This window comes from Rana temporaria, chromosome 2, assembly GCF_905171775.1.
Source record: "Rana temporaria chromosome 2, aRanTem1.1, whole genome shotgun sequence".
In the NCBI taxonomy this organism is placed as follows: Eukaryota; Metazoa; Chordata; class Amphibia; order Anura; family Ranidae; genus Rana; species Rana temporaria.
The window spans coordinates 137,048,892-137,073,514 of NC_053490.1; the positions used below are offsets into that span (position 1 = coordinate 137,048,892).

General features: G+C 44.5%; 1 protein-coding gene across 2 annotated transcripts in view; it reads left to right on the forward strand.

Annotated features, from left to right (window-relative positions):
- The window catches only part of DHH (desert hedgehog signaling molecule), a 106,386-nt gene that overhangs the window by 76,285 nt on the left and 5,478 nt on the right, over positions 1-24,623 (forward strand). Inside the window, exon 2 of one of the 2 annotated variants that reach the window (XM_040341165.1) lies at positions 18,531-18,807. In XM_040341165.1, the coding sequence (XP_040197099.1) occupies positions 18,531-18,807 (277 nt within the window). The remainder of the gene's footprint in view (positions 1-18,530; positions 18,808-24,623) is intronic. The other variant, XM_040341166.1, reaches the window with a different exon arrangement.

Sequence of the window (24,623 nt, forward strand, 5' to 3'; positions counted from 1 at the left end):
TATGTACCGTATTTATCGGGGGAAAAGGGCGCTCCCGCGTATAGCGCGCACCCCTAAAGTTGCCCGAATTCCTGTGGAAAAAAAGATGTTTTGTACTTACAGTTTTGGTGTCTTGCGCGGCGTCCATTGGCGGCCTCGTCTGGTCCAGCGTCCATCTGCGGCTTCGGGTGTCCTCTTCGTCGGGTCCGGCGTCCTTCTGCGGCGTCCTCGCGTCCTCCCCGCTCGTTTCCCGCGCCGAGTTTGAATACTGCGCCGACATATACCGAGCGCAGTACACTCGTGTATCGTCGGGCAGGCTCGGCAACTGTCACGCTGACGTCCTGTACGCTCAGGACGTCAGTGCGAGAGGCGCCGAGACTGCCCGAAGATACACGAGTGTACTGCGCTCGGTATATGCCGGCACAGTATTCAAACTCGTGGCGGGAAAGCGGGTATCGGCGTATATCGGGCACCCACGATTTTGCCCTGATTTTCAGGGCAAAATAGTGCACGGTATACGCCGATAAATGCGGTAGTTTACCAGAAAACTCAAAGAATTCTGCTGTAAAACGGAACTTGATATATGTAATATCATTCTATGTTCTCATATTTATGCTTCTCCGGCAGGAGACAATGGCCCGGCAGGAGGGATTCCCACATTAACGCTGTCTGTGTTGATGGGGAAATCAAGCTAATTTCTTTCCTGCAACCCTTGAAACTTGCTCCGTGTTTGGCTGGCCTAATGCCCCGTACACATGATCGGAAATTCCGACAGCAAAAGTCCAATGTGAGCTTCTGAACGGAAATTCCAACCGTGTGTATGCTCCATCGGACTTTTGCTGTCGGAATTTCCGCCAACACCAGATTGAGAGCTGGTTCTCAAATTTTCAGACGCAAAAAATTCCTTGTCTGTAGCGATTACGACGCGCAAAATTCCAACGCATTCTCTAAAACAATTCGACGCATGCTCGGAAGCATTGAACTTAATTTTCTCGGCTCGTCATGGTGTTGTACGTCACCGCGTTCTTGACAGACGAAAGTTCAGAGACCATGTGTATACAAGCCAAGCTTGAGCGGAATTCCGTCGGAAAAACCCTCCAAGGTTTTTCAGACGGAAAATTCCGACCGTATGTACGTGGCATAAGGCAGACCATTCGCACAATTTCCCCGTCAACACAGACAGTGCTGACAAGGGAATCCCTCCTGCCAAGTCATTGTATTCTCCCGATGGGGGGACAGGAGAAGCCACCCCCGTCGGGAGAAGACAGTGATTATTGCTAGCAGCTATAGCAGCCACTAGCGGTAAAATCCATCAGGCTAGTTGTACCCAAGTTAAACGATCAACTTGTACATTCAGCCTGCCTATACACAGTTCGAATTTTGTCCAGTTTCTGATGAATCAGCTGAGTTTAGCACGTCTATGGCCAGCTTCATTTGGAATATGGGCATGTAGGGTGAGTGGACTCTTGACATAATGAACAAGTAAATACAGCATATGTGCACATTATGGCACACTAAGGCCGGCCATAGAAGGTGTATGAGTTTACAGGGAGGGTTAAATGTCCACGTTTACAGGGAGAGTTAGTGTGAGGCCCCGTACACACGGCCGAGAAACTCGACGAGCAAAACACATCGTTTTGCTCGTCAAGTTCCTTGTGAAGCCGCCGAGGATCTCGGCGAGCCAAGCTTCCCCGTTGACTAACGAGGAAATAGAGAACATGTTCTCTATTTGGCCCGACGAGATCCTCGTCGGTTTCCTCGGCCGAAAGTGTACACACGGCTCCGATCGAGTTTCTGGCTGAATTCTGCCGAGAAACTCGGTCATGTGTACGGGGTCTAAGTGTTAAAGAATGTGTTATTGTAAAGAATACAGGACAAGTTAATGTGATGGTTACAGGAAGGATAAGTGTTAAGGTTAAAGAGACGGTTAGTGTTAACTTATTCCTGCCCACCCGCCATGGCCCTTTAACTGGGTCTTAGGGCAGAGGTGCAGGATGGACTTCCCAATTACATGACTATGGCGATTGGCTTTCATAGTGATCACATGATCAGGAGCCCATCTTGCCAGCTCACAATAATAACTAGGGGCCAAATCCTCAATAGGGATACGCAGGCGGAACTGCTGTTCAGCCTGCGTATCCCTGTGCCTATCTTTGGAACTGATCCTCAGAAGCAGTTTTCCAAAGATAGGCAAAAGATCTGACATCTGTAAGACACTTACACTGTCAGATCTTAGGATGCAGTACCGCATCCGCCGCTGGGGGCATTTCTCATTGAAATGCCGCTTTGCGTATGCAAATGAGGACTTACGGAGATCCACAAAGCTTTTCAGCTTTGTGTTTTCTGCGTAAGTTTACGTTTGCATACGTAAAATTAGTTCTGCTTTTACAAAGTGTAAACTAGTAACACCTTGTAAAAACAGATCTTTTTTTCGATCGCCGCAATTTTTTTTTAATTTTGAATTTTTTTTCCCGGCGCGTAACTTTTTTTTTACCCGACGCAACTTTATTGTCCCATCGCAATCCACAAAGCCCGACGTAACGGAATTTTGCGCGCTGCCCGTCGGGAAAATGACGTCACGAGCATGCGCAGTACGGCCGGCGCGGGAGCGCGCCTCATTTAAATTGTCATCGCCCCCTGCAGAAGAGGACCGCCTTGCGCCGGAGACATTTAAGTTACACGGCCTGAAATTTCTAGGTAAGTGCTTTGTGGATCGGGCACTTAGGTAGAAATTTTAAGTCAGTGTAACTTAAATGGGAAAAGATAAGTTAGGCAGGATCTTTGAGGATTTGGCCCTAGATACTTGGAGCTGTAGGTGACAGCTTGATCACTGTGTCAGAAGCATGCAGTGAGCATGCTCTCAGTACAGAAACCTCAACCTCCATGAATGCATATCTGTGGCGTATGGACGTTACCATACTGCAAATGCTGAAAGCGCAAGCTTCTTTGAGCTCTTTAGGGCACTAGCTCCTCTCAAAAACGCAAGCTTGGTGGGGGTTCTGCCTATAAGAGCATATGCCTGAAAATGCCTGAAAAAGCCATAGCACGCATGGGCACATTGGCTGACATGGAGGGGAGTTTGCAGGCAGAAAAAATAATAGCTCAAAAGCCTGTAGGAGCCGCTTCTTTGAGCTCCTTTGAGCTGCAGTGTGCATGAGCCCTAAAGGTTTTCCTGAAGCTAGAAATATTGATTCATTATATGCTAATATTGTTAATAAGTGACAACCATACCAAATCACAGATCTCCTTTTTTCTCTGTATCATAATTTTTTTTTTTCCCGCTGTCACTAAAAGCTCTTCCCAATCCATAAAACATTTATTGATGTAAGAAATACATGTCTCATTCAGTACATGACCTTTGAGCTGTGTTTCCAGCCTGTGTATGCAATTTGTTTTTGGCAACGAAGCCACAAAAAAGTGAGTCACTATTCCATATGCATGAGGTTTTATGTAGAACCATTAGGTTTCCATATCACTGTGACTAGGACACAATTGTAAAATGTACGATAAAAGTGAAATATGAACCTTCACTTTGTGTTTTGTTGGTGACATGGTATATAAGTGCCAGGAGCAATTGCTAAGGTTTTACAAATAAAAGGGTCATCAAGGTATAGTTGGGTTGTAAAGTTCTTTATTAGGCAAAAATTTGAAACGTTCTGTGTCATTTTTTTCTCTGACAGAAGCATGTTAGGTAGTATTGGTCAAGAAACATGAAGTACCAAAAAAATCTAAAATCTGCTTGAACAAGGAATCAGAGGACAACAGCCGAGCGGGATCTGAATAGAAAACAGACAGTATTATTGCCAAGTGAAACATTATATTTGTAAACTGCAATGCAAATTAATGCATGTCAGTAATCCACGTCAAATTCATCACATTTGTGTTAGAACTATTAAAGTAGAATTCAATGCTAACTACTCTTAAAAATGCTCGCTTCCCCATCCTAACACCTATTCTTATTAACCTGTGTAACGAAGATTGTTATACTTGCTTATTTTCAGACTGCTCTGGTCTGCTCACGTGATCCGACTCCACTGTGTCAGCCAGTGGCTGCTGCAGGGGAGAGGAGGGAACACCAACAACATATGGCCTATAGGAGCCTATATCCACTTCCCGCCCGCCATATAGCAATATGACGTGCACAAAGTGGTTCAGTTATCCTAAATGGAGTCATTACTGGGGCGCACAGAGCAGCGATCGTTGGTGTGGTGTGTCAGTCTGACACACTGCATCTCCGATCTGGGTAAAGAGCCTCTGATGGAGGCTCTTTACCACGTGATCAGCTGTGTCCAATCACAGCTGAGCAAGGTGTAAACAGGTAAAGCTGTGTATTGGCTTTTCCTCTATCGCATCTGACAGATGCAAGTAGAGGAGAGCCGAACGGTGGGTCTCCTGACAGGAGGGGATCTGCGCTGCCCCCTGAGGATGCCCACCCAGGACCGCCAGGGATGCCAATCAGGACCACCAGGGATGCCCACAAGGAATGCGTACCCAGGGCCACCAGGGATGCCACCCAGGACCACCAATCAGTGCCCATTGCAGATGCCAATCAGTGCCCAGCAATAATGCCTGCCAGTGCCTCCTCATCAGTGCCGCCCATCAGTGCTGCCTATAAGTGCCTATCAGGCCGCCTATCAGTGTCCATCAGTTTTGCCTAACAGTGCCACTTATGAGTGCCCATCAGTGCCGCCTATCAATGCCCATCAGTGCTGCATATCAGTGCCCAACAGTGCTGCATATTGGTGCCTCATCATCAGTGCCACCTCATCACTGTCACCTCACCAGTGCCCATGAGTGCTGCCTTATCAGCGTCCGTCAGTAAAGGAGAACAATTTCTTATTTACAACATTTTATAACTAAAGAAAAACTGTCTGTCTTTTTTTATTTGTTTAGCAAAAAAAAAAAAAAACAGTGGTGATCAAGTACCAGCAAAAGAAAGCTCTATTTTTGGGAAGAAAATTCAGTTTGGGTACATTGTTGCATGACCGCGCAATTCAAAGTGCGACAGTGCTAAAAGCTGAAAATTGGTCTTGGCAGAAAGGGGGAAAATTGTCCTGTATTGAAGTGGATAAACACTGATCAGCAATAACTTTATGACCACCCACCTAATATTGAGTATGGACCCCTTTTGCAAAAACAGCCCTGACCCATTGAAGCATGGACACCATAGTAACATCCACATGAATGGCAGGACCCAAGGTTTCCCAGTAGAACATTGCCCAAAGCATCACCCTGCCCCTGCTGACTTGCCTTCTTATACCGCATCCTGGTGCCATCTCTTCCCCAGGTAAGTGACATACACGCACCGGACCATTCATATGATGTAAAAGGAAATGCGATTAATCAGACCAGGCAACCTTCTTTCATTGCTCCGTAGTCCAGTTCTGATGTTCATGTGACCACTGTAGAAGCTTTTGGCTGTGGACATGGGTCCCCATGGGCTTCACAGCCCCATACACAACAAACTGCGATGCCCATTTTTTTTCTGCGTTCACCACATCAACTTCACGGATAAAATGTTCACTTGCTGCCTAATATATCCCACCAATTTTCAGGTGCCATTGTAAAGAAATATTCTCTTTACCGGTCAGTGGTCATAATGTTATGGCTGATCGGTATATGGTATCACTTCTCCCCAGCCATTGGCAAGCGCTCTCACCTCTCCCCTGCATCGGTCACTGGCTGACACAGAGGAAGTCCTGTGACTGGAGCGGTCTGAAAATAGGCAAGTATACAGATCTTTCTTATACAAATTAGTTAGAATAGGTGTTAGGAGGGGGAAGCTAGCACTGTTAAGAGTAGTAGCTAGGCTTTGCACGGAATTCTACTTTAACCCCCCACATTGGTGGTCACTGGCAGTCAAATCTAATTCCCCCACCCCCTGCATTGGTGGTCAGTGGCAGTGAAATTTAGCCCCTACTCCCCTTGTAGGTCAATGTCAATAAAAGTTAACCCCCATTTTCCTCCCCTGTGTTGGTGGCCACGACAGTAAAAGAGCGTTGCAGGGCCCGGCACCCCCCTGCCACCCTGCTGCCAAATTGGTGCCCAACAGCTTGCGTGTGTTAGCCGGAGGGTTGGGCATTAGGGATCTAAGGTATATACACATACTAGGACCAATTTAGACAGCAGCCAATTAAACTAAAAGAATGTCTTTGGGCTAATGAACTGCTTTATAGCCAATGACAGCGATACAATCTTGCAGTGGTGACCCAGTGGGAATGCAGAGGCATAATAAAAGTATTTTTAAGGTGTCTTGGGTAAAATGTGTAGGATGCTTTGAGAAAACTGCCAGGAAAGAAAACAAAAGTGAATCACCCTCTCCCCCCTCACTTGCTGGTGAATAATTGGCAGTGGTCCCTGTGCGATGGAAATCTACATACATTCAGTCTTGCTTGACTGCTTGGTGAGCCCTGGAAGGTATTGCATAGAAAACAATTCACAGCATATATAGATGGGTCTTGCTATAAAAAGTGCATAAAACACAGGGCGACTAACGCTGTGAATGCCGATGTAACAGTGTACCAACGTCCCGATAATATGTAACTAGGAATTAAGCTGGGCTAATGAAATGGACTTTAGGCGGTACAAGTAAATATAGTAAAAATACTGGGCCAGATTCAGGTACAAATGTGGCGGCGTAACGTATCGTCTTTACGTTACACCGCCGCTAGTTTTTCTCGTAAGTGCTTGATTCACAAAGCACTTGAGTATAAACTTGCGGCAGAATAACGTAAAGACGTCTGGCGCAAGCCCGCCTAATTCAAATGGGGCGTGTACCTTTTAAATTAGGCGCGCTCCCACGCCGAACGTTCTGCGCATGCTCCGTTAGTAAATTTCCTGACGTGCTTTGCGCGAAATTACGGAGCCCCGACGTGTTTGTGACGTACGTACTTACGCCGAAAAAAATTAAATTCGACGCGGGAACAACGGCCATACTTTAACATGGCTTTGCGTCGGGAAAAAACGACGTAACACACGCGAGTAGCTTCGTGGATCGCCGTAAAAGCTAATTTGCATGCCCGACGCTGGAAAGCGACGCAAACTCCACCCAGCGGCGGCCGAAGTATTGCAGCCTAAGATCCGAAGGTGTACGAAGCCGTAAGCCTGTCGGATCTTAGCCAAAAGCCGTCGTATCTTGTTTGTGAATCACAAATTAAGATACAACGCGGCAAATTTGAAAATACGCCGGAGTATCAGTAGATACTCTGGCGTATTTCTTCTGTGAATCTGGCCCACTATGGGTAGATTTTTTCATAAAAGTAGAAAATTTACAAAACAAGAAATGATATACAAAACTTTGTGAACATGATAATATAATATCAGCATATTTATCACAGTACATACATAGGAGAAACATACATGCATTAGTATTAACCTTTTTGAAATTTCTCCTATGTATGTACTGTGATAAATATGCCGATATTATATTATCATGTTCACAAAGTTTTGTATATCATTTCTTGTTTTGTAAATGTTCTACTTTTATGAATAAATCTACCCATAGTATTTTTACCTGTACTGTCTAAAGTCCATTTCATTAGCCCAGCTTAATTCACAGCATATGTTATATACATATTTGTTTTCACACATCTTCAGAATATGAGGTATAATAGCAGAAAAATATATGTGTGTATATAAATATATATATATATATATATATATATATATATTTATTATTATTGCTATAAACAGCAGCACAAATAACTTTACAAGTAACACTCAAGCTTGATTTAGAGTATGTCCACACAATCAGTAGATAAGTAGATCAGGGGTGTCAAACTCAATGTCATCGTGGGCCACATCAGCATTATGGTTGCCCTCAAAGAGCCAGTTGTATCTTTAAAACTATACAATATAAATTTATCTACTCTTTATCCTACTAAATAATTCCATCTGCATTGGATTATTACAGATTTTAGCATTCAGCCAGTGTGTACGGGGCTTAAAGTGGTTGTTAAGCCACTACTATAAAAACCTCCTATCCCCTCTGTAACATTACAATATGTGTCCATGTGCCTGTGTTATATAAAAAATATGCCGATCTGTACCTATATCAAAATGGCTCCTGGCACTCACGTGACTCCTCGGCTCTCTCTCCTCTGCCCGGCTGATAGTTCCAGCAGGTAGAGCCGAGCACTCCCGCTGATTACAGCTAGGGAGGAGTGGAAGAGAGGAGAGAGAGAGCCGAGGAGCGACGTGAGCACTGGAAGCCGCTCTGATATAGGTACAGATGAGCATTTTTTTATATAATACAGGAACATGGACACTTATTGTTATGCAACAGAGGGGATGGAAGAATTTTATAGTAATTATGAGAGTAGCAGGAGGGAAGAGGGTGGGCATTGACACGAGCAGACAGACAGGGAGGACGGAGGAGAGGACAGGGAAGAATAGAGCAGGGCTGCAGATGATGGAGGCATGTAAACTGACCACGGTGTCAGGGCTCAGCAGCTATGATAAACCGTGGTCAGTTTACATAGGGGAAGGCATAGCCAGGCAGGATCAGCCAGGTTTTTCAGATGATAGAAGGGGTCAAATTACACAGCACAAGCAAGGGAACAAGATCAGTTTTTCGATTATTATTTTTTTTGGAGGTTAACAAACACTTTAAAACTGTGAAAAGAAAGTGCAGACCGGCACAAAGCCAACTCACACTCCTGTAACAAATGATGTCTAAAAAAAGGGTTGCACATCGCTGGTATCATTCACAAGAACTTTATTGTAGACCGCCCAGATAGAACATGGTTCTGCCATGGTGTGTCTTCAATAAAATGTATTTTGGATGATACCAGCGATGTGCAACCCTCCTTTTCAAATGACATAGAATTATATTTTTCTCATAAATATTATAAGCAGATGTTCAGAGAACCTCACCCCCCCCCCCCTCCACCAACAGAAGTGCACCCCCTTACCTGGTGTTGCTGCCAGGAAAAACCTGGGGGTGGATCTGGAAAGCAGAAAGTGCAGGATCTGGAAAATAATCAAATGAGGGCTGGAGTCATCTGAGCCCAGGGGAGATAGAGACCAGGGTTTGCTGCAGCTGCACAGAGAGGCACAGGATCTGTAGGAGGAGGACTGTCCTCTCTGCTGCCGACTGCTGAGACAAGGTGGGAATGGAGACAAAGGGGGTGCCAAAGCTGCAGGAGAGGTGCGAGGGACACATGAAATGGCCTGGCAGGCCAGATTTAGCCCACAGCCTTGTGTTTGAAACATGTGCAGTAGATCATCCAGCACCTATTTTTTTTATCCTCCATCAGCCTGCCAAGCTATCATTCTCCTGATAGGGGGCGACATGCAGTAAAAACGAAATAGAACAAAGTGGCCCAAAAGGGCACATATATGGTACAGTATGTGCCAATGCACCTGCATTGCAGCACCACCAAGTACAGACCATGCAAGGTTTTTGTTGATAGGTTGTATATTGGCAGCCCATTCTAAATGAAAAAAATGGCCTAAATATTTGTCAATTCCTATGTATGAAAAGAGTAACATTGGGAAAAATGTACAGCTGTAATACACCAATGGTCAAAGGGACATTGTGTTCTTCTGACAATTGTTCAATGTACTTTTGTGTTTGCATGTCTGGCATTAGCTGAGAACATTCAAAACTTACTCCACATTACATACAACCTATCCTTTCACACTGTAAGGCCCCGTACACACGTCCGAGGAACTCGACGGGCAAAACACATCGTTTTTTTTTCGTCGAGTTCCTTGTGAAGCCGCCGAGGATCTCGGCGAGCCAAGTTTCCCCATTGACTAACAAGGAAATAGAGAACACGTTCTCTATTTGCCCACTGCTTGACTGTAATTTGGATTCTGTAGCTTCAATAATCAAACAGCGACCAATGTAGATTGAACATTTTGACTTTATTTGCTGCATGCTTGTTCTGGGTCAATGAGGGCGATCAATGCCTGAGAGCAACTAGCAATTTTAGGAGGTCAGCAATGCCAAATGGCTGCACCCACACTGAAAAGATTGATTGCTCATTTTGTCTAGGGTAGTAACCTGATCCTCCGCTCCCCTAGCAGATGGAGCTCCCCTGCGTACTGTCAGTAGACTGTTCCTCGGCTTCAACACGTCCAATGCATGGCTATGAAACCTGCTTTGGTCTTTATGACATCAGGATCCTAGACTGCTAGAGCATAGGAAAGAAGAGGCATCTGGGAGAAGCAGAGGATTAGGTAAGTACTTGTAAATCTTATTGTTATGGTTCTCTAGACCTAAACAAGCAATTACCTGGACAGTGAGAGGGCAGCCCCACTGCAAGGGATAAATTCTTAGTTGCCCAGAGTTGGGCTTTAAAGCCTATCTATGGTCAAAAATTAAAGAGGTTTTAAAGGTATAAATATTTTTTTTTTAAATAACAAACATGTCTTACTTGCCTCCACTGTGAAGTCCATTTTGCACAGAGTGGCCCCGATCCTGGTCTTCTGGGGTCCCTCTGCGGCTGTCTCGGCTCCTCCCCACAAGAGCTAACCCCCTTCTTGGGAAGCGCTCTTCCAAGGGGGTTAGCTTGATGGCACACTCCTGTGATAGCCGCCGACTTTATCACTCGGCCCTGCCCCCCGGCGCACAGTATCATTGATTTTATTGACAGCAGTGGAAGCCAATGGCTGGGCTGCTATCAATCTCCAATCACGGGAACGAGCCCACAGAGTTTCGTGGCTTAGGTAAGTAAAACGGGGGGGCTGGGGGGCCCGAGAGTGCAAGGTGTTTTTTCACCTTAATGCATCCTAAACACAAAGCTTTACAACCCCTTTAACCACCCCCTACCCCTCCTTATATCCCACCCCCTCCCACTTATTGACAATTACAAAAAAAAAAAAAATGAAAACATAATCTAAGTTTTTTGTCATGTGTCCTTCATGTTTCTTTTTCTGGAAATATGATTGGTGATCCAGTGCTGTAGTCTGTTCATGCATGCACTGACCAGTTCAGTCACAATGGGTACTTTTCTGGACCCTGAGAGAACCTCACTGCTGGACAGCCAACAGGAATATTTCACATTGCCTAGCGGTGTGCAATAAGGAACAAAAACAACTCAGGATATGTGACTACGAATTTAGGTAAATAAAAGAGTATTTTAGATTCACAGTGATTAGTTAGGGTGAAGTTCAAGAGAAGAAGGGATGGCATGATGCCCAGAGATTAGCTTTATGGAAACTAGGGGCAAATTTACTTTCCTGCTATATCTGAATATTATACAGTATAATATGTATTTTGGGTCACTGATCTGAAGTAACTAGGACATTGGCGGACTGTTTCTTTGAGCTTTCATGTACTCATGCTGTAACTTGTTAACTATTAACATCACCCATTGCTGTAAAGGAAGGTTACTCCCTATCCATAGTGGAGGATGGGTTATGTTTATTAAAAAAGCCAATTTCACGATTTCCTTAGAAACCTAAAATAGATATAATTCAGTTTGCATATGTAATTGCCTAACAACGTACATCTAAACACGGTTTTGATTTTAAAGGATATATAAAAAGTGGTCATTTGTGCATTTAAACAGCGTTAATATTTGTACTCTTTTCACTTTGCGTGCAGGGTGTCTCAAGAAGAATGCCTGTTGTAGGAGTAAGAGGAAGCATAATCTGAAAGTTTTTAGATTTTTTACATTCCAAATCAAGAATTTGCATGGAAACTAGTTAATTAATGACAAACTATTAAAGTGAAGTCATTGAGCCGTATGCTGCAGGCCACAAGCAGTGGCAGAACGGGGCGGGGGGGGGGCTAATTTAATGCTGGCATTCATTACGACATATTTCTGATCGATGCCAGCCACAGTGGCATATCATCTGAAAGCTTCTTTTGGTTAAACTAAGTTATGAAAAATTTACACTCTAGACACAATGGGGTTGATTTACTAAAACTGTACAAAGTACAAAATCTGGTATCGCTCTGCATAGAAAACAATTAGCTTCCAGGTTTTATTGCCAAAGCTTAAAGGAGTTGTAAACCCGTGTGTTTTTTTACATTAATGCATTCTATGTATTAAAGGAGTTGTAAAGAATTTTTTTTTTTCACCTCTATGATGCATTAAGGTGAAAAAACATTGAGTGCTGCCGGACCCCCCCCCCCCCCCGAGCCCCCGTTATACTTACCTGACCCCTCGAAAGTCCCGCGCGGTCCCGAGATCCTCTTCGCCGCTCAGCCTGGCCTCTGATTGGCTAGAGTGGATGGATTGAGAGCAGCGCAGCCATTGGCTGACGCTGCTGTCAATCACATTCAGTGACGCAGTGTGCCAAGGGGCGGGACCAGGGGTCAAGTCCTGGGAAAAAAAGTGTGGGAACTCCCACCCAAGATCCACTCCCCCACCAAAAAAAAAATTATACGCTCATATGCATAATTACTAAACCGCATGTTCTTTCTAAATCCCGCGATAACTCGCGGCAGACCTCTGCAATGTCTCCTGGGAACAATGAAAAAAGCTCCCAGGAAACATTGCGGCATCGAGGAAGTGACGGAATACCCGCACACTACCCGATGAATCCATATACAGCAAGCGGCCAGTAACAAAGGATTACTAAGGTTCGCCTGCCCCTGACAGTGACTCAAGCTGGGCATCGCCGCTTAGTGAAGGATTGACTCGGGGGGCTCGGCTGCTCTTGGCTGCTCTAGTTCTGCAAAGGGAACTGAGTTCCTGCTGTGAAAAAGGTGCAGGAACTCCGTTCCCATGCTGTCCCGCAGGACTTGAGCCCTGGGCGGGACCGAGTGATACAGCGAGCGGCTCAGGCCGCTCGCTGTATCACGGGAGCGCGCCCGCAATTACTGACCACCATGCGAGCTCTCGCATGATTGTGGTGAGTAATTGCGGGGAGGACCAGAGACAGCCGCCGAGGGACCCCAGAAGATGTGTACGATTTGCACAGTGGAGGTAGGTATAACATGTTTGTTATTTTAAATAAAAATTTTTTTTTCCTTTACTAACGCTTTAAGGTGAAAAACCTTCTTTAGTGCCTGATACATTGTTTAAGTGGTTGTAAACCCTATTAAAAAAAAAAACTGCAAGACAAAGGCAGAGCTCATTATGAATTACTTACCTTAGATTTAGGACCCTGCAGCGGTCCTCGTACCCTTCTCCGGCCGCCGACATCACTCCCAGAGTGACTTCAGGGTTTCGCAGGCTCTGGTGCTTTGACTGGCCGGAGCCACGATTACGTCACTCCCACGTGCGGGAGCCACCGGTAACGGCACACTGACTGAAGCAATGGCACATGCGTGCGCATGTGCCGATGACATCGGCACATGCAGGGGACAGGGGATATTTCCTAAACCGTGCAGGTTTAGGAGATATCCTGGGTAGCTACAGGTAAGCCTTGTTAAAAGTTGATTTCCTTTCAATTAGGAAGAATTTCCTCCCACTTTCTGCTTTGTCTACAGGAAATTTTCCCAATTGAACATGGAAACTAACAAGGGTTTCAGTCTTCCCCCACTCTGTCCAAAACGTTAAAAAAAATATGGGCTTTAAATCAGGGGTTAAGTCCTGGGGAAAAAAGTGTGGGAACTCCCACCCAAGATCCACACCCCCACCAAAAAATAAAAAAATGATACGCTCATATGCATAATAACTAAACCGCATGTTTTTTTTTCGATCCACTGTACCTTAGTAATCCTTTATGTTACTGGCCGCTTCCTGTATATGGATTCATCGGGTAGTGTGTGGGTATTCCGTCACTTCCTCGATGCCGCAATGTCTCCTGGGAGCTTTTGTCATTATTCCCAGGAGACATTGCGGAGGTCTGCCGCGAGTTATCGCAGGATTTAGAAAGAACTTGCTTCCCGTGATAACTCGCGGCAGACCTCCCAATGTCTCCTGAGAACAATGACAAAAGCTCCCAGGAGACATTGCGGCATCGAGGAAGTGACGGAATACCCGCACACTACCTGATGAATCCATATACAGGAAGCGGCCAGTAACATAAAAGATTACTAAGGTTCGCCTGAGCCTGACAGTGACTCGAGCTGGGCATCGCCGCTTAGCGAAGGATTGGCTCGGGCGGCTCGGCTGCTCTAGTCCTGCAAAGGGAACTGAGTTCCTGCTGTGAAAAAAGTGCAGGAACTTCGTTCCCACGCGTTCCCGCAGGACTTGAGCCCTGCTTTAAATACACTTTAGCTTCTGGCAGCCACAGGGTTACGGTTATAACAGTTAGTAGGTTGGAGTGACAAAGTGTTTCAGGGCTGGTTTAAGTGTCTTGGATTTGGAAGTCTTATTTTTTACAGCAATCCTAAAAAAGTTGCGCAGAAATAAAATAGTCATTGTTATAAGGGTAAAAATAAAAAGTATAAATAATATGGTCTGCAAATCTTCATAGTTCGTGATTTATGGCAACAGTATAAGGATTGTCTCTAAAGAGGCAGACAATTGTTTTGAGGGCTAATGTGAACAATACAGGCTAAAAGGGACAACCTTGGTGCCTTTGTATATTTCATAGTGGGGTGATTTATGACTGGTACGGATTATCCTATCTTTAGAACTGGAATACAATGCTTTTAGCCAGATAAAAACAATGGGCCAGATCCACAAAAACCCGGCACAACGTAACTTTTTCAATTTAAGTTACACGGCGGGATAGAAGGGTCTACTTTTACAAGGCCTAAACAGTTTAGGCCTTGTAAAAGCAGCCCTAATTTTACGATTGCAAACTAATACTTACGGAGAAAAAACGAAGCTGAAAAGCTTTGTGGATCTCCGTAAGTGCTAATTTGCATACCCGACGCGGCATTTCGACTCAAAATGCCCCCAGTGGCGGATGCGGTACTGCATCCTAAGATCCGACAGTGTAAGTCCCTTACACATGTCGGATCTTCTGTCTATCTATTGGAAACTGATTCTGTGGATCAGTTCCAAAGATAGAAACAGGGATACGACGGCGTATCAGTAGATACGCCGTCGTATCCCTTTTGTGGATCTTGCCCAATATGAATTTGGACAAGATAGGGATATCTGAGTATCTCCTTCTTATCGTTATTTTTCATAGAAAAAAAATGTCTTCTCATTTTATGATCTATGGGCTCCATGCATTTGTATCAATGATTTGCCTTAATGGGGTTACTTGAATTAAATAAATTTAGAAGTTGATCACATAACACTGACGTTGACCAATGTAGTGAAATCTGGTAACCGCAACAGTGTATATGTTTTGGTTTGGGTAAATCAGCTCTCATGAAACTTATCTGCGCCAGCGGCTGGGAAACTCTTCCTTATTCTGGGCAATGACTGCAGAGCTGGCATACCAGAGATAACTGGCTGCGCCCGTGGGTGCTGTAAGGAGGATGGGCACCAACCCAGGAAATCTGGAGCAGGAGTTTTGCAATTTCTGAATGTAAACATCTATTAGAAAAAATGCTTTTTGTCCTTTACCAATTCATGAAAAAAAATTGGTTTCAAGGCAGATGTACAGTATTACAGAATTAGGATAGCTTAGAATGGTATGGCCTAAGACAAGAGGATGCTATATAAGAGAAATGAAAGGCAGACAAAAAAAAAGGTGAATCAGGCAAAAGGTGAAAATGGAGTGCCAGCCGTGAAGAGGAGTCCAGTACTAAAAGCCATTGGGTTGGTGGGGGGGGCTTTATTTTTGGGACACACCCTATGAAGCACCCCTCGGCGCTGCAGGGTTTACAGGCACCTATCAGTACACTCTCAGTCTTGCAGTCAAGGAGATACAATTCCAGTACTTGGAGTTCCAAGATGGTATCTTCCTGCAAGACAATATACTTTTCTAGTTTGAATGAAAAAAAGATTTAGGTTAAATAGAATCAAAAGAGTATTACTTTCCAGAAGATTGGGCAACAGAGAGAATTCTTCATTATTGACTAACTTCTACTCATTGGAATTGGAGTTGTGACTTGGGAACTAACCTATATACTGCTCAGTAATCACATTGGGCCAGATTCAGGTACAAATGCGGCGGCGTAACGTATGTCATTTACGTTACACCGCCGCAAGTTTTCAGCGCAAGTGCTTGATTCACAAAGCACTTGCCTGTAAACTTGCGGCGGCGTAGCGTAAAGCCGTCCGGCGCAAGCCCGCCTAATTCAAATGGGGCGTGTATCATTTAAATTAGGCACGTTCCCGCGCTGAACGTACTGCGCATGCTCCGTTTTGAAATTTCCCACCGTGCTTTGCGCGAAATGACGTCGCACCGACATAATTTTTTGAACGGCGACGTGCGTTACGTCCTTTCCTATTCCCGGACGTCTTACGCAAAAAAAAAATAAAAAATTTGACGCAGGAACGACGGCCATACTTTAACATGGGCTGTCTATGCCACTGTGCCAATTGTCTATGGCACTGTGCCAATTGTCACCACTGTGCCCTTTAATTGTCGCCACTGTGCCCATTGTCACTACTGTGCCCATTGATGCCACTGTGCCCATTGATGCCACTGTGCCCACTGTCACTACTGTGCCCATTGTTGCCACTGTGCATGCCACTGTGCCCATTGTCACTACTGTGCCCATTGATGCCACTGTGGCCTTTGTCGCCTCTGTGCCCATTGTCGCCGCTGTGCCCTGTAAAATGCACTTACCTTAATCCTTCGACGTCCCTCGATGTTTTCTTCTCCCACCTTGGTGACGCTTCAGCCAATCAGGTTACCGATAACCAGAATCGGCGAACCTGATTGGCTGAGACGGCCGTCAGTCTTATCCAAGGAACGCACCCCGTACGTTCACTGGATAAGACATCCGGGAGGACGAAGGCTGTACACGGAAAGCCTATCAGAGCTGCTGGCTCTGATAGGCACTTCCACACAGCCAACCAGCTGCTGTTATTCAGGTGGTCGGCGCTCAATGTCCGGCCAACTTGAATAGACCAGCGGCAGCTGGCAATAATAACATATTTTCATGCAATGCATGAATGTATGTTATTTTCAGTGGCGGTGCGGAGCCAGAGGGGGCGGCGCTCCAGGGCCCTCAATGGACGGACCGCCGCTGGTAATAAGGATAATCCAGACTACAAGCTTAAATACAATAAACACGCTTCACAGTAAATGTGAATTTACTAGAACATTTAAATCACGTTGAAATGCAATCAGTTCCAGTTTTGTACAGATTTATCAACATCAGGTTAGCATGAAATGTCAGTTTCAGCACATTTTTCCCTAATCACCCCGAACACACAATCGGAATTTCCGATGGAAAAAGTCAGATGGACTTTTTCCATCAGATTTTCCGATCGTGTGTAGCCCCATCTGAGTTTTTTCATTGGAAATTCTGATGAATTCCATCGGACTTTAGATATAGAACATGTTCTATATTTTTCCGATGGAATTCCATCGAAATTCCGATGTGATTTGGCCGGGCAAAAGCCTGATCGTGTGTACGCGGCATAAGCCTTTGAATGATTCTAAATTTGCAAAATTTTACCCAAATGTGTTGAAAGAGTACTGGCAGGAACTAAACCAAAACTCCCCCTGGTACCACCCATGTGTAAATGATGTACTTCAAAGGTGAGATTTAACATTTTTAGGCCTGCAGATAGAGGACGTAAGTAGAGCTGCCTGAACATCTTTCTTCACTCAGGCCTCGTACACACGACCGAGAAACTTGACGGGCTAAACACATCGAGTTCCTCGTCGAGTTCCTTGTTAGGCTTGTCGATGAACTTGACAAGCTTGCTTTGCGTACACACAGTCAAGGCAAAATCTCCTTGTTCTCAAACGCGGTGACATACAACACATACAACGGCAGGGGAAGTTCGATTCCACTTGGGGCTGCTTTTGCTAATTTCATGTGTTTGCGTGTTAAACAAAAGTTTGGTAAGAGACTATTTGCACTTTTCAGTCTGTTACAGCTTTAAAAATGTGTTATCTCCATTACAAATGCTACTTTTACTCCCGTCTCATACTTTAATCTGAGCAAGCGCGGGTTTCTTAGCATCCGAGTTTCTCGTTGAAAACCAGCCCGACCAGAAACTCGACGAGCCAATTCAGACTCCCGTCAAGGAAATAGAGAACTTGCTCTCTTTTTGACTCGTCGAGTTTCTCGACAGTTTCCTCGACGAAAATGTACACAGGACCATTTTCCTCTGCAAAAAAATATCTCCCAGCAAGTTTCTTGCTGGTTTTTGCCGAGAAACTCGGTCGTGTGGTGTGTACAAGGCCTCACACCAAATGAAAATGGGTGGCAACTGCTCATCTCAGCTGAATTCCTTTAAAGAGACCCTGTAAGGGCCATCAATAAATTCCAGTGCTAGGTACCTGTTATAGAAGAGGTGGTATACCTTTCTGGACCGCGTCTACTACCATTTCTGAAACGGAGGGAAGGTGGAAGACACAGACCACAGGACGGGTAAGTATACTACCTCTTTTTTACATAGATGTGGCATTGGAAATTATTGATAGTGTAGCCCTTAAAAAAAAAGGTTTAAACTGACTAACTGTGATGGGATATTTGTAAAATCCCACAGCCAAATCTGTGAAAAAAAAACCTCAGGATCTTCCTGGAATCTCTAGGCAGATTTTTATCTTGAATAAAAGTTAAATATGTGCTTATGAATTATTCCGCATATTTATGACCTTTTTTTCATCCTTTACAGCGCTGCAAGGATAGGGTGAACGCCTTGGCTATCTCTGTCATGAATATGTGGCCAGGAGTACGGCTACGGGTCACAGAAGGCTGGGACGAGGATGGACACCATGCCCATGACTCCCTGCACTATGAAGGACGTGCAGTTGACATCACAACTTCAGACCGAGACAAAAACAAATATGGCATGTTAGCTCGCCTGGCAGTTGAAGCTGGCTTTGACTGGGTGTACTATGAATCGAAAGCACACATCCATGTCTCAGTGAAAGCAGGTACCCTTTCTGGAGGTATACAGCTCTTTCCGCCAGTTGGAGGATGGGCAAACTTAATAAATGGTGTTTTTATTCTAGGGAGGATTCTGTTTAGATTATTGGATACATTTGGACTTTTAGAGGAGAAGTAGGGCCCTACATCTCCTGTGGGTCACAGGAGTGAACTTTGTTCTGCACTCCTGTGACCCATATTCAGCTGGCAGCGGGCTAAGGTCTGCTGTCTTTTGAGATCACGTTGACGTATGGGCGAAACATGTTGGGAAATCCCTCTTGTAGTGCTGTTTCGATAAAACTGTATTGAGCTGTACCTGCCAACTGTTATGTTTTAATATATATTTTTTTTATTTTGTTTTTTCAAAATAAAAAATCTTTTATACATTATATTTGATATTATCGTAACTTACTCTGCACCTAAAAAATCCAATCCTTCTTCTTTTCATCTATGAAAATCAGGGAAGTTGTGCTATAATTAAACTGGTTTGTCCGTGATCATAAAAATCATCACTCAGCCAGTCCAGGCTTTGGAGAGATCCTGACTTTAATGTCAGGATCCAGCCAGATGCCTGAGCGGCAGCTGGCTCAGCCTATCAGTGTGCTGCCAGTTGCTCCCACCCACTCCATAGCCTGGCACTCCAGTAAGTGCTGAAATCGTAGAGCAGAGAGCTGACAGTCACAAGATCTATGCTCAGTGTAGACCGAGAAATTAGTTATCATCGGTCTTTGATTGCTCAGTTCTCAGTCTTAGGCCTCGTACACACGACCGAACATGTCTGCTGAAACTGGTCCGCAGACCAGTTTCAGCGGACATGTACGGTCGTCTGTACGTCCGACCGGACAATTTTCCGGCGGATCGGACAGGTTTCCAGCGGACAAATGTTTCTTAGCATGCTAAGAAACATGTCCGCTGGAAGCCTGTCCGTCGGACATGCTCGGTCGTCTGAACGACTTACCGGACATGTCCGCTCGGCCGAAAGCCCTCGCATGCGTCAAAGTGATTCAACACATGCACGCGGGGATTTTGGTTTGATGGTGTGTACAACCATCAGACCAAAATCCGGCAGCGGACATGTCCGATGAAAACGGTCCTTAGAGGTGGCAGGGCAGATGCAGCATTGGACAGATAGCTTGCTGCTTTAGTAGGGAGCATGCCAGATTTCTGCAAAGAGACCACTGCTTCCACAAAGAGACATAGGTTCATTCTCAGCAGCATGCTTGCAGAAGACAGGCTTTTTTACTCAGGATGTAGCTGCTTTAGAAAGAAAACCAACTTAAGACAATTATCACCTTTTGTTTTGAAGCATAGGGTGGAAAATGTTACATGTTCCAGCATCTGCAGCCTCTACACCCCCTTTTTCCAAAGGGGAAATTAAGTAGTGTCTGTGGACAGCATACTGTTAATAGCACTGCTAGTGGTTGGCGATTTAAAATTGTTTGCCTTTTGTTCTTCTTTTGTTCCCTTTTATTCCAATGGCTAAATTCTCTCACGTACCTGTAATCACTCTGATTCACATTTACTCCCTATTGTTTTCTTCTTGAGGCCACACTCGCCATTGTGTTCTCATATCTCACACCTTGATTCTCAGCATTGTTCACTTTTTACCTTCTTGTCAAAATGGCACAACCCCTCTTCTAGTAACTGTGTATAAGAAATTTACAACTTTTTTGGAGAAGGGGTTACATAGCCTTTTTCAAAACTTTGCTACTCCGTGCTGAACAGTGAATATTACTGAGTAATAATTATTTTATTTTGAAAATAAAATAATTTTTTAGCAGAGGGCCTATTAGATATCTGAAAATAGTTCACTGCTTCCACACAGAGCAAGCGTCCTTCTCTGCAGCATGCTAGCAGGGGGAGCTTTATACTACTGTGGCTGCTTTAAGCCTCATACACACTGCTAGTTTTTTTTGTTCAACCCACTGACAGCTCTGGTCAGAGCTGATGTACTAACAATCCAATATTAGTACATCGATCTCCCTTGCTGTGCTATTGTGCCCCCCCCCCCCTCCAGAACACTCCGGTCAGCGCTCTCAGCCATTGGGAGCTGATCGAGAGAATGGCCAGCTTCTGCCAGACTGACTCCAGTAAGCCTGACATTCGGCCTAGGTGTACTAGGCTTTAGAAAGAAAGTAAATTGTTTGTGCTATTGCACAACCTTACTGCACTGTGTAAGTACTAATTTTCCTTAATGTTTCTCAGCAAAATTCAAGTAAAAGAAAGAAAATCATTTGTAAGATGTTGAACGCCTTTTGTTTAAATGCACTTAGAATGCATTTAGTTGATTTAAAGCGGAAGTAAACCCATCGATTTAACAGTTTCAAAAAGCAGTTACATTTCCGGCATGCCGGGATTGCCAACTGTCACATTGGTTGTGCTCTCAACCAAACTGTCAAACCATCCAATGGCTGGTGTCCTAACTGATCACATGTGCAGCACCATGGCAGTTGAAGATTAAACAGAGGCCAAGATGGCAGCTTCCTTGGCTGAAAATGATAGGTGGGTTTACTTACACTTTAAGTAGAGGGCTCAATCTGACTTAAAGCCCATCATACACATGTGGGGCCAGATTCAGAAAGACTTACGACGGGCGTATCAGTAGGTAGATACAAGGGGCCAGATTCAGAAAGACTTACGACGGGCGTATCAGTAGATACGCCGTCGTAAGTCCTAATCTGAGCCCGTGCAAATTTAAGCGTATGCTCATAATGAGATACGCTTAGAGAGAGAGAGAGAGAGAGAGACTTGTAAAGCGCAACACATGCGAACTAAATCGCCTCTGGGCGCTGTATCCATTTCATGGGTAAGGAACCCCTTGACCTCAGAAGAGATGGGTTTTAATCTTCCTCCTGAAGGCCAAGTGGTCCGACTCCACTAGCTTAAATGTTGCTAAGATATGACCGGCGTAAGGCACTTACACCGTCGTATCTTAGATGCATATTTACACTGGCCGCTAGGTAGCGTTCCCGTTGTTAAATATGCAAATGAGCAAATACGCCGATTCACGAAACGTACGCAAGGCCAGCGTATCTGTTTACGTCGTTTGCGTAAGACTTACGCCCGGCGTAACGTTACCCCTGCTATAGTGAGCCACAGCCAATGTTAAGTATGGACGTCGGGACAGACGTTATTTATGTCGTTTGCGTAAGTCGATTCACAATTGAGCTGGGCATAAGTTACTCTCACGTCGCTTTCATTGACAATTAGCGACGTGATTTGGAACATGCGCACTGGGATTCAGTCGCGGCTGGCGCATGCGCAGTTAGTTCGGCGCGGGGACGCACTTGATTTAAATGATACACGCCCCCTATCCGCCAAATTTGAATTCCGCCGGGTGATTTACGATACGCCGCCTCAACTTTACAGGCAAGTGCTTTGTGAATAAAGCACTTGCCTGAAAAACTTGCGGCGGCGTAACGTAAATGACATACGTTACGCCAATATAAAGATCCGCTCTCCTACCTGAATCTGGCCCGTGAAGTTTATGGTGGGCTTTCTCAGCACTGTCATTCAGTAATCTTCCCATGGATGGAGAAGCAATGTCTGTGGACTACTGACATTTTTTTTGTTAGTTAGCAGTAATGTGGGAGATTCCCTGACCCCTACAAAATAGTGCTTGTACATGCGGGGAGAAAAGAAGCTACTACCCAGATAAGGTTGAAAATGACTTTCTAAGCTATTGCTAGACTTGCCAGGCTTCACAAGTTTGTTGCACAATTGCAACAAGTCCACATTGCATGACTCCTGGTCAACTTTCCTTGCAAACATTCTGCAGGTCTGCTGCCGATTCTGGTTCAGGTATGTTGTGCAATAGTCATCCCACCACAGGGGTCACTGTGACTTGCAGAGCTCTTGCTGTAGACTCAGCACTGCAACTTTGCTCTTGCTAGAGACTTGCCACTCAAATTTTAAGTGTCAGCTAGAACTTGTGCTTCAAGTGCTCTACAATTGTACAACTTGCCAGTGATAATGTGCAGCAAATTAACAGACTTACAATTTGACACTGCCACAAATTTGTGGCAAGTTATACTTTCTATCTGGGTGTAGGGGTCCGTTTATTAATTAGGTTTTCCTTTTCTGAACTGTTGTACTCTCCCTAATGGCTAGTGAGAGTTAGTCTGGCCATACATTAATAATTTTTTTAGTTCAACCACTGGGTTGACTTCTCCGCCATCAGAATACAATGATCAGTGCTGCCAGCTATAGCTAACAGGCTTATTGTACAAAGGTCGATCAGTAGATCGACTTCTGTACAACCAGCCTGCTCATTCATGGGCCAAAATTCAACTGGTCTCTGCTAAACCAGAAGAATTTCGATCCAGGTATTTCCACCCTTACAACCTTCTGATACAACAAGAAAAGCATTCTTTAGGTTTTAATTAACTATAAATAGACTGTTCTCTTTTAATTCCAGTACCTAGATTTTCTCACGTACCTGTAATCACTCTGATTCACACTTACCCCCTATTGTTTTCTTCTTGAAGCCACACTCCCCATTGTATTCTGACATCTCACCTTGATTCTCAGCATTGTTTACTTTTTACCTTGATACTTGCCATAGTGACACCACTTCTCTTCTAATACTGTGACTGTGCACTGAGATTAGTAAAGAATATAAGAACTGCACAAAGGGGTTGCATAGTCTTTCTAAAAAGTTTACTGCTTGCTGCTGAACAGCGAGTATGAATTATAGTTTGAAAATAAAATAATATATTAATTTTAATCTTCAGAATTAACATCTAAATCCTTTAACCACTTAAGCCACGGACCAAAATGCAGGTAAAGGACCAGGCCCCTTTTTGCGATTCGGCACTGCGTCGTTTTAACTGACAATTGCGCGGTCGTGCGACGTGGCTCCCAAACAAAATTGGTGTCCTTTTTTTACCACAAATAGAGCTTTCTTTTGGTGGTATTTGCTCACCTCTGCGGGTTTTATTAGAGCGACAATTTTGAAAAAAATTCAATATTTTTTACTTTTTGCTATAATAAATATCCCCCAAAAATAAATAAAAAAATTGTTTTTTTCCTCAGTTCAGGCCGATACGTATTCTTCTACATATTTTTGGTAAAAAAAATCGCAATAAGCGTTTATCGGTTGGTTTGCGCAAAATTTATAGCCTTTACAAAATAGGGGATAGTTTTATTGCATTTTTATTAATTCTTTTTTTTTTACAACTAATGGCGGCAATCAGTGATTTTTTTCGTGACTGCGACATTATGGCGGACACTTCGGACAATTTTGACACATTTTTGGGACCATTGTCATTTTCACAGCAAAAAATTCATCTAAAATGCATTGTTTATTGTGGAAATGACAGTTGCAGTTTGGGAGTTAACCACAGGGGCGCTGAAGGAGTTATGTTTCACCTAGTGTGTGTTTACAACTATAGGGGGGTGTGGCTGTAGGTGTGACGTCATCGATTGTGTCTCCCTATAAAGGGGATGACACGATCGATGCAGCCGCCACAGTGAAGCACGGGGAAGCTGTGTTTACACACGGCTCTCCCCGTTCTTCAGCTCTGGGGACCGATTGCGGGACCCCAGCGGCGATCGGGTCCGCGGGTCCCGCGGTCCTGGAGCTTCGGACCGCGCCCGCGACCCACGGCTGGGTACATGTACAGAACGTACCTGTACGTACATGTGCCCAGCCGTGCCATTCTGCTGACGTATATATGCAGGAGGCGGTCCTTAAGTGGTTAACCACTCCTAAAAAACTCAATAACGTCTTAGTATTTGTTGCTTATATATAGTACATTCAAAGTCCACTTCATTAGGTATGACCAGGTAGTAGAGCTGCACAATTAATCGTTAAAAAATCTTGATATCGGTTCAACCC